At 40.4% G+C, this 23,563-nt stretch overlaps 1 protein-coding gene across 1 annotated transcript; it reads right to left on the bottom strand.

Annotated features, from left to right (window-relative positions):
• Window positions 1-771: 771 nt before the first annotated feature.
• LOC130921841 (relaxin-3 receptor 1-like) lies at window positions 772-2,383 on the bottom strand. Its single transcript, XM_057846150.1, has one exon. The coding sequence runs from the start codon at window positions 2,379-2,381 to the stop codon at window positions 1,248-1,250; it is 1,134 nt and encodes a 377-aa protein (XP_057702133.1). The 5' UTR covers window positions 2,382-2,383; the 3' UTR covers window positions 772-1,247.
• Between the last annotated feature and the right edge of the window lie 21,180 nt (window positions 2,384-23,563).

A 23,563-nucleotide genomic window follows, 5' to 3' on the forward strand; every position in this document is an offset into this window, starting at 1 on the left:
TTGAGACGTCACTCGGCCCGGGTTAGCATGTCGGCTAGCTGTCACGCCTCTTGGTTTGTTTACATTCTCCGAAGCTGGAGCAGGGAAATGACAAAAGCCGGACTAACTACGGTGGCATAAAATATCGTTGGGGAGGTGCGACAGTAAAGGTGAAGTCTACAGTTTTGACCATTATGGAGTAATTGTGCCATGTCGTACTGAATAAATGCATTTTTAATATTTAATATCCCTTTATTTAGCAATTGGGGAACAATACTTGGATAAAAAAAATATCCTGTAAAAATATTGGAGTGGAGAGAATGAAACAATGACATTTTGCTGCGCTCTTCGTCGCATTTTTCTCGTTCTGAATAATTCCCCCTCAATGGGCTGAATTCTAAATCAGATGAAACCATGACCCTGCCGACGTCATCCTCCTGTTGGGGACGCTAGAGCACTACAATGGTAGACGTGGCTAAACGGCAGATTAAAAGACTAATTTCTCGTCATCTGCGCTTTGACAAATTGTTGTATATAGTCGAATCATCTCAAAATATGATTCTAATTAACATAATAATGCTATTTAAGACTTTTTTAAAATCCTGTCGTATGAAGAAAAAAAAAGTGTCCTTTAAAATGTTACTGATGGCCGTAACCAGAGAAAACAATAATTTAGCTTTTATTAATGTTGTATCAATTTATACATATATTTGTAATTATATATAAAAAAAATTTTTTTTTTAATTCTTTTGTATATTAATTATTTAAAAATATCAGTACATTTGCTAATATTTAAGTTTTTTTTAATGACCAAAAATAGTCACTTGTCATATGAAATGTTGAAGGTCTTCAGTGTCAACTTTTGAATTGTTGTCCTATAGTGACCACTGATTTCTGAAAAATAAATGGGCAATTTGCACTCTTTAATACGCAACCATCTTTCACGTGAAGGTAATTTATAGTAGAATCCTGGATTTACTGTATACAACGATAGCATCCAATTCATTTAAACCGGGAGGACTGGCTTTGAATGCTTATGTTTAAGTGCTATTAACGGCGCTCAAGGTCCAATCAGTTTACTTTTGAGGATTGGTTCGGCAGCAAATGATCGCCCGGTCAAAATGGATTGCACGTCTAGCCCCGTCAATTGCAGCCAGTGATTTAAATACAGGATTAACGCTGCCAATGTGTGCGCAATTACGCACCGCTGCGCGCACTGGATTGCAGCGAAAAGCAAAACAAGTGCAAAACGAAATCAAAACATCAAGCTAAACTTGTGAGGCGCTTCCCCAATGGACGAGAAGCTTCAGCTTGCTCCTGCAGTCGGGTCTCATGAGGCAGTAGATGACGGGGTTGAGGCAGCTGTTGGCATGGGCCAAGCACACGGTGAGCGGGAACACGTAGGTGTGCGCCACATAGTACGTTCTGTCCCATTTGGCGGCGTTGAGCTTGACCAGAACGCTCCACAGGGTGACTGCGTGGTTGGGCATCCAGCAGAGGAAGAAGGACAGCACGACGATGGTGACAGACTTGGTGACTCGTGACGTCCTTTTAGGATTGCTGGTCGTCATGCTTCTGTTGCGGATCAAGCGCAAAAGCTTGACGTAGCTGACGGACACCACAGAAATGGGTACCACGAAGCCCACCAGGATCTTGTGGATGTGGTAGACCGCCAGCCAGGCTTGACCGCCGGGGAACTTGAGCAAACACAGGGTTTCTCCGGTCACGTGGCTAACGGTGGAAAAGATGGACGTGGGTAACGTGGCCGCGCTGGCAAGGATCCAAATCAGGGCGCAGGTCCATTTGTCCGAGCGGGACCCGCGGTGGGACTCGCTGCGCTTGAGAGCCGACGCAAGTGACAAGTATCTGGTGACGCTCATGGCCGTGAGGAAGAAGACGCTGGCGTACATGTTCATCACGGTGACGGAAAGCACCGCTTTGCACATGGCGTCCCCGAAGGGCCAGCTGAAATCCAGAGCCGTGTCCGCAGCCCAGAAGGGCAGCGTCAGCACGAACTGCAGGTCGGTCAGTGCCAAGTTCAGCACAAAAAAGTTCATCCGGGACGTCTTGCGCTCCTGTTTGGGTCCCAGCAAGAAGAAAACCAGAAGGTTGCCCACCAGACCCACGGCGCACACCAGGGAGTAAACCGAGCAGATCAGGACGCGGAGGAGCGGACTACCATCCGCCACCACGTCGATGTCCTCCAGGGTGACAAAAGTGGAGTTGTCGGCCCAAAAGTCGGTGTTGTTGTCTTCGCTCATGGCTCGGCTCCTGCAGGCGCACGCCCGAGCCGCTGCTCTAATGGTTGGATTGGAGCTCGCTGCCTGCGTAATTCTGCACGAATCCCGAGGATTTATTCCGCAAGCTCGAAGCCCTCCCTTCTCCCACAAACAACAGAGCATCTCCCCACATACATATTGACAGCCACTGTGAGGACAAAAAACAAAAAAGGATCTCGTCCATAGGCGGAGTTTGACTTTTGGGGCCGGGGGGCACAATATGTTGATGACCCCAAAACGCAGTGTCAGCAATAAAATTGATTTACAAGAACATTTAAAATAATAGGTCGACAATGAGCGCCCCCCCCCCCCCATCATTCTTGAGGGGAATTCTAAATCAGGCTGCTTAGGCAATACTTTTTGCCAAGATTGTCATCCATTGAATTTGGTACGCCCGCCGGTGTCTTGCCAATGTAGCTACCACAGTCAAAAATTGTGTCCCCTAGGCGGAGCCATATGGAGGTAGATTTGGGTCTTTATTATTCAATCAAAAAAGTTTTTTCAATTTAAAAAAAAAAAAAAAAAAGTTATTTTGATCAAAATATTTTCAACTAGAAAAAGTCGCTTCCATCAAAAAATTGTGGTTGAATGCAAAAATAAATTTGAAACTCAAGAAACTAAAGAAAAATGCATGTGAAAGCTATTTTTCTTTGATTAATTTTTATAATAATTATTATTTTTGATTGAAGCAACTCTTTGATTCGAGTAATGATTTGTGTTTGGGACACATTTTGGCTTTTATTCTCTTTATTATTCAATCAAAAAATAAATTGCTTAAAAAATATATAGATTTTCAAAAAGAAAAATCACTTCAATCAAAAAAAGAAATTTTTTAATCAGAGAAATAAGTTTTTGAATGCGAAAAAAAAAATTCTGATTGAAAAATTTTGCATTTGAACATTTAATTTTTCATTGAAAAAGCAATCCTTTTTTTGTTTGGGCCATATTATGATTAGGATATTTGTGTGTTAAACATTCAATCAATATTTTTTCGATCAAAGAAATAAATCATTTAAAAAAATATGTTTTCTCTAATATATAATCTATATTTTTTAAATTACATGCAAAGCAAACAACCGTTTAAGGTGCTTGAAAAATAATTTCGACCCACGATAAAAATATTTTTTTTGTTCATTTAATTCATTTTTGGTCCAGTTTTATTGCTTAACAACTTATATAGATATGTATATACAGTATATAGGAAAGTCAATTACATGCAATGACACTTTTCGGCCACGGGGGGGCCTGGCCCCCACTTAAAATCCGCTAATGATCTCGTCCTATTTAACCCTTTCAGTGACAGTGGTCACTACCAATGGTCATTTACCCCCCTTTCTAGATGTCCCTGTTGGCCTGCCTCAAGGGTCAATACTTGGCCCACTGTTATTTTCTATGTATATTAAAGGGTATGAAAACGCAAAGGGGGTGTGAGACATCAATAGAACCGTTGTGTGCCAAGATAACAAATATTGATAAAGTTAACAAAAAATCAATCACATTAATGAGCAATTATCGAAAACAGATCGAAAATGACAAACATTTCCGAAAGTGTTCCGGAAACAGCCGAATGGGGCGGCGACGTCACTACAAGTGAATGAAAGTCGAGGCGGAGCCAGGTGCCATTGTTTTTTATCGACGGGTTTGTTTGACCAAAACATCACTAAAACGGTTCAAAACTGCTGTGCTATGTGGTGTACAAATAGCTATTTATCGGAATATAGTATCCATGAGTTCCCGAACGCGAAAAAAAAAGCTGGACTACGCAGACAATGGGTAAAGTTCGTCCGTGCAAAGAGGGCTAATTTTCCAGACCCAGCCTCCGGCACGGTTTTGTGTGGTGCGCATTTTCCACCTGAAAGCTTCTCGAACTATGGACAAGTGAAATCGGGTTTTGCTAAAAGATTGCTGCTCAAAGCAGATGCGGTGCCCGCCATACACGCACAGCCACCTAAGTGTCCCAAGACACGAAGAAAGAGGACGAAGACTGCCACTGATGAGACCACCTCACCATTCCAGGCAAAGCAAAGGAGGGTAGTTGCTAAGCTGGAAATGGCCAGAGTGAGTACTCTTCTATAATAAAAAAAATATCACTCATTGGATACAGGACTGGACGCATGTATAAATTATAAATAAAAGCAATAATATATAATATTTTACATTTTACATATTGTAACGAATCGGGTTATAATGTGGCGGCGGGTGTTTGCATATGTTTCTGAATGCACCGCATGACGTAAAGGGGTGAGGGAGGTGCGGGAGAGCGAGGGACGTGCCTTCCTGTGTTTACGTTTGTTCTGGCGGGTGATATGTGCGTTGGCTGCGGCAGACAGCAGTTGTGTTGTTCAATAAGTTCCCACAAATAAAGAATTGCAATCTGATTCAACGGTTGAATATTATCAACGTTACAATATTTTAATATTTATTGCTCCCCTCAATGACCGTTTCATTACGCTGCATTGGCGTTCGTTTGGGCTCAAATTGGTATCCTAAAACACCAATTAAAGCTTCGCAACTCTCCTCGTCGCCACTAGATGAACATTTGTTACGTCCTTCTACGTCGGATTTGTCGCTGGAACTAGAAACGAAATTGTCTGCCATCATCTCCGCCATTCAGTATTAAAGCACTGAGCCTTTTTCTTGTTGAAGAAACACCCCTCACTGTCAATTCTGAATTCTCTTTTATTGGCAACGAGGGGTGTTTCTTCATGAGGGAACCTGGAATATGTGCAGAGCAGGACGAACACAATGCAACAGCATAAACAGCTCAAAACACCCCTAATTCTCCCCTCACTAGAAGGAATTATATTGATGTAGACAGGCGCTGCCCCCCTAGTGGCCGGTGGCACTCGCTTCACTTGTAATGACGTCACGCACACAATCTGCCAGATCTCGGGCGCCGGTCGTTTTAGCTTGACAATCGATCCAAATTTCTCTCATTTTCTTGTGTGTAATTACACGAAGTGGCATGATATGAATACAAAAGGCATGCGTTTATGGATAAATGATGGAATATTAACATTTCCCCAGGAGTTGACATACCCTTTAATGACTTGCCAAATTCATGCGTAAATATGGAATTACAAATGTACGCCGACGATGCAGTCTTCATTAGTGCAAAAAATATTCAAGACGCAGCCTCTGTTCTCTCATTAGCGATGGTTTCTATAAATTATTGGTTTCACAAAACATACCTACTACTAAACACAACTAAAACTGTTTGTATGATGTTCACAATGCTACCTTTGGACATCGAACATTCAGGTGTATTTTTGGGAGGACAGGAACTACAAATTGTTCAAGTGCCTTGATATGATACTTGATTCCACACTGTCTTTTAAGAGCCACTTTAAAAGAATATGTAATACAGTTAAATTCAACCTGACAATTTTAAACAAATACGACCTCATAACTTTTCATAAGAGTTGAGGCTGGAGGAATGTTTCTACATTCAATGAATTTTATCACAGATTAAATATTGCATTACATGCTGGCAACTGGCAGGTGTAAAAATACATGCAAAACCATAGAATCACTCCATAAAAAATGTTAACAATCTTTGCCAGAAAACAGAGGTCATTACATGTTTGTAACATTTTTAAAAAGTACAATTTATTGAGCCTTGAGAATTACTTTTTTTTTTTTTTTTTTTTTAATGACTTGTCTGGTGTAAAGGTATTACATGGACTCGCCCCATCTCCCATGTCGGACTTAAAAAACTAAATGTAAAACTGGTCAGAACTGATCTTGAATGGTCTATCACTTGCCATCAGGGAGAGTCCTTCATTACAAACCTTTAAAACTCACCTCAACATTATGTCAACCCTGGTACTATTTTCACCAATCAAATTTGAGTATCCCAACTATTCCATGCTTGCTCGTTATGTCATTAATCCCCATTATTATGTGCACTTGCTTACATGTGTATTTTGTATGTGGATGGGTATAACTGACATCACAAAATGCTTGCACCCATGAGTTACATTTTTTTTGTGTGTGTTTAAACATTTTCTCCATTGTCAGAGGTCTAAGAAACTCGCAATTTGTGTATTTAAATACTTAGAGAACTTTTCTACATGTCCGTCCATGATCAAGCGTAAGTAAATAGTACTTTATTTAAAGAAGAAGTTTGTAAAAAAGTTTGTAAAGTTGTAAAAAAGAAGTTTGTAGTGTTTACTTTGTAATTGCTGTATTCAAAGCCATTTTTAACACAAACTTGCAATTTCTGATGGGGTTGAAAATTTGAAAGAACACCGGGCACACGAAGAGGGAAAAAAGCCGAGTATAGAGGGGGGTGTGCGACAAGCCGCCGGTCGTTGGCCGAGTGGCATTCTCTGTGGACAATCAGCCACAAAATGCAAGCCACCTCCGTATTAAAACGTGTGCCATGATCCCAGTATTTGACATAATACAAAATACGATGTTTATTAATTTCCTGGTAAGTCCAATAGTCCCACAGTAGTAAGGCTTGTTGTAGCCAATATACGCAGTCAATGGGAACCTTTTGAAACCCAAAAAGGCTCATACACCTCTCCCTGGTGCCGCAACAATTTTCTGCAGCACATTTGGCTGGCGTGATGCGAAAAATAAACAGATTAATCCACAAAATCAGCTGAATCCGCAGTCCATCTGCATGTTGTAAAGCAATGCTGTGAGATGCTGACTCGGGTGACGTCACAGTTGCATTCGTCCTAAACCCAAGACTTCATGGCGCGGGATTAAAAAAATTGAAGAAATAAAACGATCGCATCCACACACATCCAAGTTGTCCATTTCATTCAGGAGCTAAAATATCACGTGAAATATCAAATAAACATGCTTTTTGGTGTCATTCGCACTTTAATATCTACTTGAAAGCAAACACAAAAGATGAAATCTTTTATTTTATTATTTTTTTAATCATTACATTTTATTCTGATTATTTTGTTTATCATCCATGGCTTACTATTTAAATAACTAAACCCTCCCTGCCAAAACGGATCCTTTAATTAATTCATTTTATTTCAAATTTGTTATTATTATGATTATTTTTGCCTATTGAAAAATAAGACTAATATAGTGGTACCGTGTCATACTCTCGCATCGACACACGATCTTTTCGGACATAAAATTTGATACTCCATTTGTTTCTACATCCGAAGACATACTCGATATATGACGATTTATGACAGCGCCGTAGTTTCTATGTTTTCCCGCAAGATGAACACACGTCGGATTTTCTTGTGAGAGAAATCAACATGGGTTCCAAGAATGTTAGTGCAGGTGGTGAAAAAAGGAAAAAGGTGAGGCTTACCATTGAAATAAAGCTGGAAATGATAGAAAAATATGAGCATGGCGCGCGTCCTTTAACTGGCTCTACAATACGGTCCTTGTCCAACCTCCGTTCGCTCGTCTTTATAAGATAATGTGACAGTTATTATTGTGGTGACATCGCCAAAAAATTGCCAGCTTGTCATGTTTTTGATCATTTATTTCAGAACTTGTGCAACACAACATGCCTACAGTCCGCTGCAGCTAAACATAGTGAAAGTCAGCTACGTGGTGCATTCAGGTACACCACAGAAAACACATCCGGCACATTAGAACCCGAATCGTTACATTGTTATAGGTACAGTGGTACTTCGACATACGATCGCTTCGACATACGATCTTTTCGTCATTCAACGTAAAATTTGACTCGCCATTTGTTTCTACATCCGACGACATGCTCGAAATATGATGACATGACAGCACGGCAGAAAAACACGGCGGATTTTCTTGTGAGAGAAATCAACACCGGTTTCAAAAAAGGTTGGTACAGGTGGTGAAAACAAGAAAAAGGTGACGCTTACCATTGCAATGATGACGTAAATTATAGAACAATAAGAGCACGGGGTGCGCATCCGTTCTCCAACCACCGTTCGCCAGTCTTTACAAGTTAAGGTGACAATTATTATTGTGGTGACATCGCCAAAGAAATCGCCAGCTTCATCAGGTTTCTAATCATTTAATCCATCAACTTGTGCAACGCCTACTGTCCCTAGCAGCTGACGGTGGTCTCGAGAAAACATTGAAAGTGAAAGTAAGCTTTCCCTCCGTCATGTCAGCAGTGCGGTGCATTCAGGTACAGCAAAAAACGTCCGCCACTTTAGAACCTAATTTGTTACATTATTACAGGAATTATTACTATTAAATTATTATTTCAATTTTTATTTATAATTTATTTGTTTTGCTATGTGTAACTGCCATTTGCAATAGTACCAGCAGTATTCATTAAGGATTTAGTGTAGGTTTTCGGGCTGTGGAACGAATTAATGGAAATATTAATGTATTCTTATGGGAAAATCCTGCTCGAAATATGACCAATATTACTTACAAACAAGGTCCTGGGACGAATTAACTTCGTATGTAAAGGTACCATTGTACTAAAATTGGACGTCAAATGGGGGCCGCAAAATATGGTCCCGAGGGCCAACGTTGGCCCCTGTGGCGCATGTTTGAGACCTCTGTCCTATAGCAATGTTATAAAAACATGAAAAAAAAAAAAAAAAAGTAATTCGCGCATCAACATCATTGTATTCCGGTCAACCTCATTGCTTTCTAACTCAAAAGAAGCTGTGTAATTTTAACCAATGCGTGTACCTTTTGTTGATTGTCGGTGTTCTGTGCATTGTTCAAGTTCAAGTGTGTTACATGAATGTATCGACAGATTTTATTCATTCGCTTGCAAATGGGGCTTCATATGCTTAGTGTCTCACTATTGTAAAAAAAAATCCCAATTAATGATCACCAAGCATTGGCAGAAAACCATGGTGGTGGATGAAGTGTATGAGTTGGACCTTGGGTTTTCACATTTGTGTCACCTTACGATTTGTAGGGAAGGAGCTCTGTGCCATGTTGCCCCTAGTTCAAGGTTAGAAATGAATGTTTTATAACAAAAAATAAAGAATTTTGTGATCATGTTGTATCCAACATAACAGATTCAAAAAGGGAAAAAGAAGCCACGCTTGTAAGGTAAAAAAAATAAATAAATAAAAATTTCAGGGATAGTGCCCACTGCAGTTGGGTTCAAAAGTTTTCTTTAGCGTAACTCATTCACTGCTAGCCCAGTGGCCTATACTACGAAGCCGGTTTTCTGGCTTAGCAGGGTAACTTCGAGAGTAACTTTATCACGTGCGACGTAAGTTCGCGGCTATGCGAGACTACGAAAGGTGGATATGTTGGAACCGAGAAGTGTTGCCATGGCAACACACGCCACACGCCAAACCTGGTCGTGTCAGAGTTAGATCTTGCTTAACATCAGGATTCCAATTAACCACTCTCTATTTAAACAGCACCCCTCCGCGGACGTGTCCTCCTGACAATGACAGCGTACTTGGACGACCCATACGACATTGGCGCACGGATTGTGAGGGGCTCTCTCCGGAGGGCACGGGTATTTCGGGACCGCCAAAATTCGCTGGGGTACCCGGAAGATGTTCTCCATGAAAGACATATTTTCAAGTGAGGAAATTCTTTACCTGTGCCAACTGATCGAGGCGGACGTCACTAATGTAACCCGCCGAGTCAGGCCCTCACAACCGCTCAGCTTGTGTGCCTGTCCGTGCGCTCTTTTGCCAGGAACAATATATGTATTCCATGAGTCCATCGGTGATGCTGAATATCTGCGTAAGAACACTGTATGCCGTGCGATTCGGAGTGGGGTATGGAAACGCTTCAAATTGATTGTTGAAATCGCTGAATGTAAACAAATGCGGAGCTTTGCTCTCATACAAGAAATATATTTAACGGACTTTCCAGCGTTATTTCGTTGTGTAAATGTATTTATAATAATCATAGAAATATATAGACTATTTAAACATTGAGAAAACTTGCGTTTTTTTCTGCCAACTCGAAGAGATTAAATTGTCAAATCCACTGATAGGACAGACGCACAAATATAAAAGATATAAATGTTTATTGAATATGCATCTTACAGTCTTGTTTGTCAGCGAAAATTCGTTACAAAAGACGGGCTTTAATTTACGCAACAATGCATGGCATCCCGGCATTTTCTTCTTCTCCTGAGTCCTCACAAATATAACATAAAATTTTGGGAGGGGGGGTTGGGCTTGGGCCTGCAAATCAAGTTGATTGATCGGACTCGGGTCGGGTCGAGCTGGATTTTTTAGGCCCAAACTAAAAAAAAGAACATACGTATTCATACAGTCAAGGAGACTAAACATACAATCATCCTGCTTCATGTGGTGATGCGCGATAAATTATTTCTTACTGTTAACGTACCAAATCGTCTTTTATTGTCCTGACAGCAGGCTTTATTTCTTTTCATGGACATAAGTAAACTGGCATATTGACGCATTCACAAATCACACGATCTGTAAATTCGCTGTCAACAGACCCGTCGCGCTCAACTCGCCGAATCGGTGTTGGATTTCGCGGTGAGGGTGGATTTTAATCATCGCGCATTCCTCCTCTGTGAAGTAAGGTGCCCGTGCCATCGTCACAAGTAGTGTTTGACTCTGCTCTCCGCCCCCTTTTATGTGAACGCGCAGTAACTCTGACTGGGTTGACACAGGTTCGACTAATCAACCTCATAATCAGCGTCGTAGCACCGATTGATCACAAACTAGACAACCAGGTTTTGTCAACTCCGGTTACCCGCTGGTAAACTGGATTACTTCTGGGGAGGTTGAACTCGGTTCGTAGTATAGGCCACAGGTCGCAGAGTATGTGTTGTGGTAGTTAGTTATTTTGAAAACACCTATTATCAGCAACAGACATCCAATCCCATTTAAGGGTTAATATAATATATGGGCGGTGGACCACCTTGCCAAATCAGGATTTTTATTTATATATTTGTTTATAAATGTGTGTGTGTCCAATGTCAACTTTCCATTTATAAGGAAGGAGATCTGTCCCAGGGTAAATGTTACAAATTAATAAATTAATTAATAACAATAAAATGTCAACTTTCCATTTATAAGGAAGGATATCTGTCCCAGGGTAAATGTTACAAATTAATAAATTAATTAATAAAAATAAAAAACAATTAATAATATATATAAATGTATATTTTCTTAATGTCATTGTATAATACTTTCCTGCTTTTTATTTACTATGAGCCATGTTTGTCTTTGTTGTAAAGCACTTTGGGGACCTTTCGGGTTTTGTAAGGGGCTATATAAATAAATTTGATTTTTGATTTTACAAATTAATATTTTATGCCCAAACATGAGAATGTTGTGATCATGTTACAGTGCCTTGCAAAAGTATTCGGCCCCCTTGAACCTTGCAACCTTTCGCCGCATTTCAGGCTTCAAACATAAAGATATAAAATTTTAATTTTTTGTCAAGAATCAACAACAAGTGGGACACAATCGTGAAGTGGAACAAAATTTATTGGATAATTTAAACTTTTTTAACAAATAAAAAACTGAAAAGTGGGGCGTGCAATATTATTCGGCCCCCTTGCGTTAATACTTTGTAGCGCCACCTTTTGCTCCAATTACAGCTGCAAGTCGCTTGGGGTATGTTTCTATCAGTTTTGCACATCGAGAGACTGACATTCTTGCCCATTCTTCCTTGCAAAACAGCTCGAGCTCAGTGAGGTTGGATGGAGGGTGTTTGTGAACAGCAGTCTGCAGCTCTTTCCACAGATTCTCGATTGGATTCAGGTCTGGACTTTGACTTGGCCATTCTAACACCTGGATACGTTTATTTTTGAACCATTCCATTGTAGATTTGGCTTTATGTTTTGGATCATTGTCCTGTTGGAAGATAAATCTCCGTCCCAGTCTCAGGTCTTGTGCAGATACCAACAGGTTTTCTTCCAGAATGTTCCTGTATTTGGCTGCATCCATCTTCCCGTCAATTTTAACCATCTTCCCTGTCCCTGCTGAAGAAAAGCAGGCCTAAATCATGATGCTGCCACCACCATGTTTGACAGTGGGGATGGTGTGTTCAGGGTGATGAGCTGTGTTGCTTTTACGCCAAACATATCGTTTTGCATTGTGGCCAAAAAGTTCAATTTTGGTTTCATCTGACCAGAGCACCTTCTTCCACATGTTTGGTGTGTCTCCCAGGTGGCTTGTGGCAAACTTTAAACGAGACTTTTTATGGATATCTTTCAGAAATGGCTTTCTCCTTGCCACTCTTCCATAAAGGCCAGATTTGTGCAGTGTACGACTGATTGTTGTCCTATGGACAGACTCTCCCACCTCAGCTGTAGATCTCTGCAGTTCATCCGGAGTGATCATGGGCCTCTTGGCTGCATCTCTGATCAGTTTTCTCCTTGTTTGAGAAGAAAGTTTGGAAGGACGGCCGGGTCTTGGTAGATTTGCAGTGGTCTGATGCTCCTTCCATTTCAATATGATGGCTTGCACAGTGCTCCTTGAGATGTTTAAAGCTTGGGAAATCTTTTTGTATCCAAATCCGGCTTTAAACTTCTCCACAACAGTATCTCGGACCTGCCTGGTGTGTTCCATGGTTTTCATAATGCTCTCTGCACTTTAAACAGAACCCTGAGACTATCACAGAGCAGGTGCATTTATACGGAGACTTGATTACACACAGGTGGATTCTATTCATCATCATCGGTCATTTAGGACAACATTGGATCATTCAGAGATCCTCACTGAACTTCTGGAGTGAGTTTGCTGCACTGAAAGTAAAGGGGCCGAATAATATTGCACGCCCCACTTTTCAGTTTTTTATTTGTTAAAAAAGTTTAAATTATCCACTAAATGTTGTTCCACTTCACGGTTGTGTCCCACTTGTTGTTGATTCTTGACAAAAAAAATTAAATTTCATATCTTTATGTTTGAAGCCTGAAATGTGGCGAAAGGTTGCAAGATTCAAGGGGGCCGAATACTTTTGCAAGGCACTGTATATCCAACATATTGGCCAGTAAAATTGAGGGTAAACAACATCAAAAAAAGGGGGAGCCATGTTGAGGCTACTGTAAGCATCATTTCCCATGTAAAAAAGGCAGCAGCAGTTAGAAACTCACATAATAACAGACACACAGGCGCACACCTACGAACGCACGCACACACCCACACACAACTGACATCACTTGAGCTATTTAATAGTAGGCCTACACAGTGTAATTATGTACAGTGATTTTGTCAAAATTATATTAAAGGCCGTTTCATACTAGTGACAGCCTAGTGTGACGGGTTCAGCGGCAACAGATTCATTGTATACTGTATGTGGGAGAGGACTTCTTGGCGAAAGTGAGTGGTGGGCTAGGGTTTAGGGCGGAACGGCAAGTTTTAATGAATTTGCGCCGAGAGGCAGGGCGGAAAATAGAGCCTTGTCAACAACGCATCCAATAGCAGAGGGGCAGGCGTACTTACTGTGCTTACAGGCTGTTTCGGCAGACTGATATACGCAAACCACAGCCAACGAAACCTTGATAAATGCACTTTTTAAAGTTTTGCGAGCTCTGGCCACTTGAAAAATTACTCATACCTCTCCTTGTTAAGCTAAACAGTACCTCGATGTGTGTTTGTGTGGAAATGTAGTTCACGGACAAAAACAAAAACAATTCACCTTCTAACGGAAACAAGTACAGTAATTCTCCTGAAACAGCTATTATAATGCCTCCTACACCTTGAAATCGGAAAAGTCGCTGTTTTCTTGTGCAACAATGAACAATAAATGCACCTGTACTTGGGACTATAGTAAATATGTTTGCTGCTTTTCACTTCCTGACAGCATCTACGTCAAGCTACCGCTCTTTACAATGATGCAGTGTGAAAAGGCCTTAACTCACTCACTACCGTTGACATCAAATCAATTCCAAATGGAATGGCAGGCACTAAGTGATCATTTTTCACCGCCATTGACGATAGCCGTCCAATCCAATTTGACTTCCTAGTTAAAATCACGGTTGCTTTGACAAATTACCTTTACAACCTTTGTGTGCGGAACTGACCAATAAGAACAGCCTCATGCTTCCCAGCATGCATTGTGGCACCCTGGACGTAAATCATATTCAAAGTTCATGTTCTGCGCAAATCATAGGCAGAGTTTGACTTTTGTGGAAGATAGGGAAAAACATGTTGATGACCCTGAAACGCAGTATCAGCAATAAAATTAACTTACAATATAGTACACATCTTGACACTATTCGTGTTCAATCCTTGGTTCAAGCTCAGTTGTTGTTGAAGCTTAGGCTTAAAGAAATTCTAAATATCCATCTTGCCTCCTCAGATGTAGCTTTGGCTACACAAAGCAAAGGACCGTCTCTAAGGTAGTCACATGATCTGTTCCAAAAATAATTGTGACCCATTAGGATTCTTGTTCGTTTCATTCATTTTTGTTGTTTGTTTTATCGGTCTACAACGTTTATGTACAACATTTTACCGCCTAGGTCTTTATTTTAAAGAGGAAGTTCACAATTTTTGACATTATGCTTAATGATCAAGTGATTTTGACTTAATAAGTCACTTGAGTTGATTTCAACAAATGCTGTGCAGTTTGTCTGTTATTTGTTAGTTAGAGGGCTCCGGAGTGGCTAAGCAAACGCGAGTCTATAGTGCTCACTTAGCATGCCAATAAAAAACGATATTAACAGATCTAACATAGTCAAATAAATTCTGAATGCAGGTCATTGTTCAAAATACCCACGCGGTCAAAACAATGTCACACCAAACTGCCGTAATTCCTTTTTATTCTGCGGGACTATTTTTTTAAGATGCATAATGAACCACAATAGAAAGGAGTGCTTGGGCCACTTGTGCTCAGTCTGCTGGGGAGTCCTTTTCTTTCCCACAAAAAAAAAAAAAAAAAAAAAAATCTGTGGTGAAAAAAAAAAGTGATATCAGTCCACGCTGCTTGCCTAGACAGCCTGTTCCCTGCAGAGCTGCTGGATTACAAATGTTGCTGTTTATACTGCAATTATTGACATGCAATGGTAAGTTTTAGTAACTTTATGCTGAAAACATAGCCAATACTATTGATTGCATGGGTTATCGGTGATTCTCATGTGTGCATGTTGTTTTTGTATTGGTATGCTAAGCAGGCACCGTTGACTCGCACTTGCTTAGCCACTATGGAGCCCTGAAGCTAACAAATAACTAACAAACTGGACAGAATTTGTTGAAATCAACTCCACTGTCTAATTAAACCCCTCCTAACTCGAAGATTAAGCCTTATGTCAAAAATTCTGAACTTACCCTTTAGTTCAGTTCAGTTTAATTGCCCCCTAAAATGGGGAAACTTGTCTTACAGCAGGTAAGCATATAGATAACATAACAATAACTCATACGCATACAATAAATAACACAGACTACAATTTAAAAATGCTATGGACAGCTTCGCACTTAAGTGCAACCTAATCGCACTTGATAAGAAGGAGTTCTTTGTCCTGTTAGACTTAAAACAAGGGACTCTAATCCAGTATGTAATTTGCCTTCCTCATAACCTGCCTCTCATAAATATCTGTTAAGGAGACCTGTGGACAGCCTATTATCTTACAAGCCACCTTAACAATATGGTTGATGTTATTTTTCTCCTTCAGGCTGATACCTTCATACCAGGCAATGAAAGCAAATGTAAGAACAGATTCAATAAAAGATTTATAGAACAAGGACAAGATAACCTTATCAACATTAAAATAGTTAAGCTTCCATAGGAAGTACATTCGTCGTTGACCCTTTCTGCAGATAGTCCCTTTATTTGCATCGAATTTGAGTTTACTGTCTATCACAGTACCCAAGTATTTATACTGCTCTACCCCCTCTATAATGCGACCTTTAAGTATATTTATAGGAAAGTAAATTGCATGCAATGACTTTTTTTTGGCCACCCCCCCTCAATCCCCGCCTATGGTGCCAATTATTTCTTCAGCTACCATTCCAGTTCTTAAATTACCTGCTAGTTATGGTATTTGGTTTGATATGTAATAGTTTCAGTTTGTTATCACACCATGACTGTGCATGACATTTGAGTTAATGACGAGCCATTATTTGGCATTGATCGTGGATGTTAAATTAAGTCCGTTCTTCCGATTACAATATTAAAGTGCAAACTGTCCCTTGCTGTCTTGTAATCACTAAAATATAGAACCACTATGTCATTTTGGTTGAGTCATCCCTTTAATAATTGCTCTGGAGAAGAAATCGCACCCCCGCAAATTATGAAAAGAAGAAATAAATACAATAATGCAATTTATAATCTGAAAAATATGGTATATGTTACTACAAATACAATACCAACCATTATTTGTTTTTTTTTACATTGTTGCTGAAATGTTTTAGAAATTTGAGTGAACACTATATAAAATGGCGACAGTGGTACCACCACGCTTTTACTGCAGGTAATGTTATTTTTGTGATGAACAGTGTGCCAAGCATAAATTTTGAATAGCAGTCTAAAAGTTCAAATTGATTTCATTTGGCCAGAACACATTTGCCCACGCATTTAAAAGGTTCCAAGAGTTTTTACTTCTTTGAAATACTAGATGGCTTCCATCTTGCCACACTAGCCTAGCGCAGATATTTAAGATGGTAAATTGTTGCCACATGTCACATTGAACAATACCTTGGCAAAAATGTCTGCGCCTCCTTTGGTATCCTGTTGGCCTCTGGTCATTCTTCCCGACCGCGTTTCTTTCATCTTTCTCGGGACGCATAGTCCTTGGTGATGTGCGGAATTTTCTCCACTTGAGAATGTCTTAACTTTGCTCCTCCAGGTTGTATTTCATGCTTTAGCAATTCTTTTGTGGCTTTCTCCTGGCTGACAATAAGGTTCCTCTAGCAGAAGCCCCCTCTGGATAAAGACTTCTGTCTACATAATTGCCAGAAAATCTTGGCAGAACGGCTGAACAGTATTTGATCGTAATTAGAGGCACATTGAATTGTGGCAAGTTTGTCTTAATGTGAGAGTTGAGTGGGTTCACTCAAATTTATTCTGTTTTATTTGCAGCACTTAAAGATTCACAGGTATTATTTGGGCAATTACATGAGCGTCAACCAAGATGGGATAAAAGTGCTGATGACTAATTTAAGGTTTCATGAATGAATTAAAATTGCAGACCCCTTCAGAGTGTTTCCATTTTCATGAGTTTGAAGTTATAGCCTCACACACATGGCCTGTTCTATTCTTTTATCTATTATATCTACTAGTATATATGTAATATTTGTTATATGGTGGCATATTTTTTTCACCTAAAAAGGCTCATTTCAAACAATATGTATTCCTTTTTGTCCATTTAGGATTTCATCTCAGCATATTAACCTTTTAATGCATGAATTAGCTTTTATTTATTTATTTTTTAATTTTTATACCTACAGGGCAATCATTGAACTCATTGACTGCCATCGATGGTGCTAGACATCAGGGCTGTCAACAGACTTGCAGGGGCCAGAGGACAAGAGACCATTATAGGGCCCCCCACCCCACCCCTGCCACCGGCTTGTCACGACAACATACGCAGTAATTTTAATGCTTTGCAAGCAATGACAGTGTAAATTTTTCAAATTATTGAATTCGAGATGGAAAGTTAAATTTTAAAGACCGTAATGTGATGTGACACAATATAAGCAAACCATTTCCATTTATTGTCCCATGTAGGCTACAGTGAAATACAACTGAGAGTGCTATGACTGCCTGCTAAGCAACAAAACAGTATAACTAAACATCCTGTGCCTGCCACCTCTACATCCCTGGGGTTATCAAGCCCTCAAGCAGTGATGCAAATAGATTTTATGACAGCAAAGTCATTTATAACATCAGTGAAATCCAGTTTTTGAGCAAGCTCACGCTCAATGGAGAGCATGGCTAGGTTGTTAAGCCTGCTCTGTGATATGGTGGAGCGTAGGTAGTTTTTTATTATTTTTATTTTAATGAAGGCTCGCTCTCCTCCAGCTACAGTCACTGGCAAAGACAAGAAAATGCGTAAGCCGCCGGAAACGAGTCTTTGCAGCCTCGCGCACCTGCACCCAAAGACTAACATACTGTATATCCCTGATCTCCCATCACCTCCTCTCTCCTCGGCTCAACACGAGCAGCATGTCTTGTCATACTGCAGCTCAATAGGCTACAAGCGGCCGGTGACAGACTCGAATCGGGCTTTGGTCACGGTGATCGAGACTGTCAACGTGCAGTGTTCGCGACTGTTGTTCACTTACCGACATCACCATCCACAGCCAACTCTAGCCCTAATTCTCTGGCTTCTTGGCCCACTTTTAAAAACGTCATCATTTTTTCTCATTCACCTCTATGATCGTCATCTCTTTTTCATATTTGTTTTCTGTGCACCCGATTTATGACGACTCGCCATGTTTAGAGTTTGTAACAATGACATATTTTAATTTCCCGCTTCAGGGCACATACATAGTATAGCCTTGAGTGCGCCAGAGCGGGGTCAAACCATTCTCTGCTAAGACAGACGGGGGGGGGGGGGGGGGGGGGGGGGGGGGGGTTGTGCAAAGAAAGGAAAAAAAAAATCTATTTGAAATATTTTATATTTTAAAGTTTTTAAGTATATATCAAGTAGAACATAATATTTAATCAGACAATGATTTAAATAAAAAAGAAACACATGAATGTAAAGTAAAATAAATTAAGGGTCATTCAGGGGCCCATATGGTACTGAGGCCCGGGACAACATACCTTTTTACCCCCCCCCGTCGATGGGCTTGCTAGACATCCAGTCCATTTTGACTGGGAAGGGTGAATTAATGTTCGTTCATTTGTTTGTCAATGGCATGCAATGTGTCAAATGTTACGAAGGGGGGAAAAAAATGTACTTTACGGAGTTAAATAGTGCCGTAACCAGTGTGCATTATCTGTATCATCTGTATTCATTTTAATTTCATAATGTAATTTAGTTTATTTATTAACATTGCATGAATTCATAGGTGTATTTATAAAATAATAAAAAATTATTTAAAAAAATACAATAGTGATGAATGATTAAAATAATAATAACTGCTAATACTTAAGTTAAAAAAAATTTTTTTTTTTAAATGACCAAAAATAGTCGCCTGCTCAGTAAAGCAGGGGTCTCCAAACCGGTCTTCAAGGCCCACTGTGGGTGCTGGTTTTTGTTCTAACCGATCCAGCACAGACAGTTGAACCAACGAGGTTTCTGCAGGAAAAAGCAAGACCTGACTCCAATCAACTGATTGAACTTGTAAAACACCAGATTAGTGAAAAAGTGTCATCTTGATTGGTTGGAATGAAATTCTGCACCTAAAGCGGCCCTTTTTGGAATAGGTTGGAGGGTTAAAGGTCTTAAGTGTCAACTTCTGAATAGCCGTCCACTTTAGTGACCACTGTCCCTGAAATAATTGGCTGAATATTGGTAAAATAACAATAAAATTCTCAAATCTCACCAGTATATAAATGTGACAAGTAATTTTGAAAATGAATCGTTTTATAAAGTCTACTTAATTTACATTTTCTGAATATTTAATGGGGTGTCCTGATTTTTCACATGACTATCTCATATCATAATTATTACATTCGCAGCTTGTCTTTATGTATCTCTATCCAATGATATTTAGTTTTATTAAATACATTGAACACACCAATAAGCCTCTAAGAAATGTTCACATATAAATATCTGCTCTATTTTTTTCTTTATCTCTGGAAAAGAAAGTGAAACTTTTTTCAGACCGATGTCAAAGACCGGTAGATGGCTTTAAAAAGCGTCTCACTTAAGTTATTTCAGCCAAATGTATTAGGTGATTGGGTGTCCTAACTTTTTCCTCAGTTAGAATATGCATTTTTGTTGATACTGTATATTTGATTTAATGAGTAAAAAAAAAAAATGTTAATTTTTGTTGTTTATCTGCGCTTATAAGAAAACAATGATTTGTACATGTATACATGCATTTATCTTAACATTTTAAAGTAAAATACTGTTTTTATTTTCTTTTAATTGGAAAAAATTTGCGATGGACTGAGTGTGCGAAGTTTGAAGTAGCGAGGGATCACTGTACTTTAGATGGAAGCTGTGGTTATATTAATGGTTGTCAGTGCGTCCTCTAGTGGACAGATTTAGGCGGAGGCGTTTGACTGACCTCCCAAAGTGTAAAGGAGGCCATGTTTAGACTGTCAAATATCAACCTAAATCCAGAGGTGGGTAGTGATGCGTTACATGTACTCCATTACATATTCTTGAGGAACGTTTTGAGAAAAATATACTTCTAATAGTAGTTTTACTAAGCCATACTTTTTATTTTCACTTGAGTAGACTCTTATTCCGCTACTTTGGACTACACAAGAGTCATTACATTTTTCCTCTTTATTCTCAAAGCAAACTTTGTTTGTTGAGTAGTGGCTGTATTTGTTTGTCTGCCTCCTACTTTTGCGCCTGTGAAAATGGAATGAACATCCAGAGTGGATTTAAGCAGGCATGCAAACTGGTTAGGGGTGAAAAAGGTGACAAAGAAACATGGACACACGGCATGCACGGAAAAGTGCATTTCATAGTGCAACCAGAGACATCTCCACACACATTCACACGTGCTTCCACAGGATGACTGATTAGCTCCCATGAGCCCTCCCCTCACTCCAATCCAATGACATCACTTTACTTGTTTCCGTCCATCAGCGCCTCTCCTCGGCCTCATCTGGCACTACAATCTCATCCTGTAAATCAAATTAAAACCATCATCAACCAAAGGCAGCGCCGCTTCGATTACACAAGACATATCAATACAGCCAACCTTCGTCCAATTCCCAAATCATCAGTACCCCTTATAAAACAAAATTATCTGAAATTGGCGTTATTTAATTCCCGATCAATCAATAACAAAACCCACACTCTTAATGAATTCATAACAGAAAAGAACCTAGACATTCTCTGCCTCACCGAAACCTGGCAAAAACCATTAGAATATCTCTCTCTTAATCAAACCACTCCCACTGGATTCACATACCTTGATAAACCCCGCACTGTTGGCAGAGGAGGTGGCATTGCTATTATTTACAGGAAAACTATCAAGACAACTGCCATCTCAATTCCGTCCGTCCCTTCATTTGAACACCTTGTCTTTAAACTCTCCGGCCCTTGCCCTCTGGTTACTGCTATTATTTACCGCCCCCCCAAACCGCACCCTTCTCTTATTTCTGACCTGACTGACATGCTAACCCAGTTATTTGCCATTTCTCCATCAATTCTCCTCCTGGGTGATTTTAATCTGCATATTGACGACTCTAGCAATAAATTGGCCACTGAATTCCTAGAACTGCTACAATGTCTAGATTTCACCCAGCATATTAACTTTCCCACACACAGTCAGGGTCACATCTTGGACCTCGTCTGCTCCTCCAACCTAAATATCCAGCAGATAAACAGCTACAACCTTCATATCTCTGATCATCTGGCAATAACCATGGACATTAACATTCCTATCCCCAGAATCAAACAAACCCGTACCATAACCTTCAGAACTCTTAAATCCATTTCTCCCACAGCCTTATCAGCCTCGCTCACCGGGTATCTGTCTACTTCACCTGCCCCGCCATCAAAGGACCCCACTGTCCTGGTAAATTACTACAACACCATACTCTCTTCCTGCTTAAATCAGCACGCACCTCTCAAAACGAAAACAGTTTCTTTTACACACTCTGCCCCATGGTACACGCCCATACTCCGCTCAATGAAAACCCGGAAAAGACAACTTGAAAGACTCCATAAGAAAACCGGCCTAACAGTTCATCTAATAGCATATAAGGAACATCTACAGCAATATAAAGAAGCAATCAACACCGCCCGGACCACCCACTATGCCAACATTATCCGCTCCGTCTCCAACAATTCCAAGGCTCTTTTTTCCACCATAAACTATTTGCTCAAACCCCATGACAACTCGTCTGCTTCATTCACTCCAGAAAAGTGTCAATTATTTCTTTCATTTTTCCAAACAAAAATAGACAACATCTACAGAAACCTAAATACCTCCAGGATCTGTCCCATTGCTTTACGTACCCCTCCATCCTTCCTTCCATCTGCCTCTATGCTCACTCCGATCAAGAAACTCACTCAACTTTCTCCAATATCAACCACTCAACTTGCCACCATAATGTCTGGAATTAAAACTACCACCTGCACCCTAGATCCCATTCCCTCTGTTCTAATAAAAGACTGTCTCCCTGTAATCTCCTCACTTATCACTGACATCATTAACACCTCCCTCCGCTCTGGCTCTGTCCCCCAAACTCTCAAAATGGCTGCCATCACTCCCATCTTAAAGAAATCTGGCCTAGACCCCGATATACCAAGCAATTACCGCCCCATCTCCAATCTCCCTTTTCTGTCAAAAATCCTGGAAAGGGCCGTGGCCTCTCAACTCAAAACCCACCTCACCAATAATAACCTGTTTGAACTCTTTCAATCTGGCTTCCGATCACAGCACAGCACCGAAACAGCCCTTCTCAAAATAACCAACGATATTCTTCTCTCCTTGGATTCCGGACAACTCACCATCCTCATCCTTCTGGACCTCACTGCTGCCTTCGACACAATCAACCACACCATCCTGCTCTCCAGATTAGAATCTTTACACATCACTGGTACCACACTTTCCTGGTTTCGCTCCTACCTCACTGACCGACAACAATTCATCGCCATCAATCATTGCACATCCCCTCCTGCTCCCCTACCACAAGGTGTCCCCCAAGGTTCAGTTCTAGGTCCCCTCCTCTTCATTCTCTACATCCTCCCCCTTGGTCAGATCATCCGCAAACATGGACTCCAATTTCACTGCTACGCTGACGACATCCAAATTTACATAACCACACAACAAATCTCACACAGCACCCAATCCACACTTCAAAACTGCCTCAGTGAAATTAATTCCTGGATGCAAGAAAACTATCTTCAACTCAACAGTAACAAATCAGACATAATCATCTTCGACCCTGCAGCCCACATCATAGACAGTCAATTTTCCCTCACCCTCAACAACTGCACCCTGCCTTTCTCAACACATTCCCGCAACCTTGGTATCATTTTTGACAATAAACTCAGATTCGACCACCACGTCAACCATATCACCAGAACTGCCTTCTTCCACCTCAAGAACATAGCCTGTCTTCGCCCCTCCCTCACCTTCTCTACTGCTGAAACCCTCATCCATGCCTTCATAACCTCCAGACTTGACTACTGCAACAGCATTCTCTTCGGTTCTCCATCCAAACTCATCAATAAACTACAACATATCCAAAACTCTGCTGCACGCCTTCTCACCCAGACCCCCTATAGGAACCACATTACCCCCGTCCTCCACAAACTGCACTGGCTTCCTATTTCATACAGAATTCAGTTCAAAATCATCCTTCTCACTTACAAAGCACTCAATAACTTGGCC

This window comes from Corythoichthys intestinalis, chromosome 1 (genome assembly GCF_030265065.1).
Source record: "Corythoichthys intestinalis isolate RoL2023-P3 chromosome 1, ASM3026506v1, whole genome shotgun sequence".
Lineage (NCBI taxonomy): Eukaryota > Metazoa > Chordata > Actinopteri > Syngnathiformes > Syngnathidae > Corythoichthys > Corythoichthys intestinalis.

What these genes read in the sequence shown, in the direction of transcription:
- LOC130921841 (XM_057846150.1), bottom strand. Translation starts at nt 2,381, where the DNA reads ATGCTCTGTTGTTTGTGGGAGAAGGGAGGGCTTCGAGCTTGCGGAATA.